Consider the following 2207-nt stretch of genomic DNA (forward strand, 5'->3'; position numbering starts at 1 on the left):
TCGAGTTTTATCGCATGTTTTAATGTGGAACCCCTGTGCGACCAATTCAGCATAACAAGCTTACCTAACTACCTTGACTTAAATTATAGGGTTTGCTATTTTTAATTGGACCGTACTAATCATGGATGATATTTTGTAAGGCGCTTCTATATTATAATAACGAAAAAATATTGAATTTCAAGTGAAACAAATGGTACCTACGTAATTATCAAGTATCAAATAGTAACATATCCAAAGATTACGAAAAACGATAAGGTAGAAAAATAATTATCAATTAAAAAAGAAATTTGTAAAATTAAGCGAAATCATTATACTACGCTTACTAAAAAAAGCCATAAGTTGACAGGGGAGATAATTATGTTCTGTTGCTTACATCACGTAATGAACGTACTTCGAAATGTCGGAGAAATTTTATTCCTCATCTAAACTTTATCGAAAACTGTTTTTCATTAATAATTATATTCCTACCTTATCGTCTTCCGTAATTTTTGGATATGCTACTATTTGTGACATGACAATTATATAGGTACTATTTGTTGTACTTGAAATTCAGTATTTTTCAATTATTGTAATATAGAGGCGCCTTTTGTTAAAAATGCATCTAGAACATCTTCCACTGGATCATTTTTCTTAATTTTTGGAACTCATACTAATTTCGACATTGCACGTAAATATATAATAATGCTTTCACTTGAAACGCGTTGGTTTAAAAGATCACCAATCTACACGAGCACCAAAACGTCAAATAAAGAATTTAACTTGTAAACACAATAACAGAAATAAATAAGATTAATAAAATACGATGAGAGCGCGTTTGACACTTTTGACCACAAAACCAAAAACGTGTTCAAGACACAAATGTATACTCGAAAATAGAGAATAATAAATCCACCAAATAAATCTCACCGTGACGTTTATTGGATGGATTTCTGTTAGCATTTTGTTTTATGTTCGAGTTTTGAACGATTCTCGAAACCCCAAAGATGGCATCGTTATATCTGCCATGTTCGATGTAGTTTTAACTTAAACGCTCAGCACTGCTTCCCTTTAAAGCTTAAACTCTTTAAAATAAGTTCAAACTCTAAAAACTTATCCAGGTATGTAAAAAGAATAACTTTCTTGCCTTTGGTAACATTAATTTGTTATATATTTGTTCCTTGATCACTCTTTTTTTTTCGTTTTTTTTTTTTTCGCTTTTTTATTTGTCTATAGTAAAACATGCTCTGTTATGAATATAGCAACAACAACAACAACAACAATAACAACAACTTACTTGAACTTGATAGCTGTTGGCCGGGGAGCAATTCGTTGTGGGAGTCCCAGGTTTATGTAATAATGTGATATACGTTATCAGCAGGGCAGCGCATGCAATTGAAACAACGGATAAGGTTACCAAGACAAATAGGCAACAAGCTTTATAGTTACAAGATATCCGACCGGTCTGATCGTTGTTTCGGATAGGTTCAGATTCCGGAATGGGGATCGATGTGACGTTTTGTATCTCATCTGAATTTAGTAAATTGGTTTTGTTATCTTTAATTTCGTCATCAATATCAACGGTCTTGCTCATTGGTAAGTTTTCTTCTTCTAAGGTGATGGCCATTATAGAAATTCAAATCACTGGAAACGATTAAAATCCTGTCTTATACGTGCGGAGATAATGTAGAAAATGGTACAATGTATTGCTCGACAAATGATGTCGTCACCATCGTGTAGCTATATTTAGATCTTTTGGTATTACCCGAGACCAGTTTACATTTTTTTTTTCTACGATTGCCTCGTGCTCGCTCGAGAAGGGGCATTGGGTGAGGGTGCTTAGTGTTTACAACGTAAGGTCCGGTTAGAAAGTCAGCCAATAGAACTAATTCAGCGAGAAAATGAAAGTGAAAAGAAAAGGAAAGTAAAAAATCCACACTCGTTTATAAAAATGGGTTATTTTAGAAAAAAAAAAGGGATAAAAGAAGAAGAAGAAGAAGAAGAAGAAGAAGAAGAAGAAGAAGAAGAAGAAAGAAAGAAAGAAAGAAAAACACGTATCGGAGTCTAAACTTTCCGTGTTTTTTTTCCGAGAAATAAAAAAGCGTTTGAGTAAATTATTTTTTTCTATTCGATTTAGAGGCACGAAAGAACCGTAATACTTGGCTTTTATCTTATTTAATCAGACCAGAATCTAATCAGCCATTAATGAAGCCAGAAAAGTTAATTTCGAG

The 2207-nt window shown here is 32.9% G+C and overlaps 1 protein-coding gene across 1 annotated transcript in view; it reads right to left on the reverse strand.

Annotated features, from left to right (window-relative positions):
- Positions 1–1809, reverse strand: part of LOC145243912 (uncharacterized) — a 38844-nt gene extending 37035 nt beyond the window's left edge. The window contains exon 1 of the mRNA XM_080107024.1: positions 1274–1809. Within this exon, the coding sequence (XP_079963150.1) occupies positions 1274–1603 (330 nt within the window). The 5' untranslated portion in view covers positions 1604–1809. The remainder of the gene's footprint in view (positions 1–1273) is intronic.
- Between the last annotated feature and the right edge of the window lie 398 nt (positions 1810–2207).

The sequence above is a fragment of the Euprymna scolopes genome, chromosome 22 (assembly GCF_053919585.1).
Source record: "Euprymna scolopes isolate OS-2025 chromosome 22, ASM5391958v1, whole genome shotgun sequence".
Taxonomy (NCBI): Eukaryota; Metazoa; Mollusca; class Cephalopoda; order Sepiida; family Sepiolidae; genus Euprymna; species Euprymna scolopes.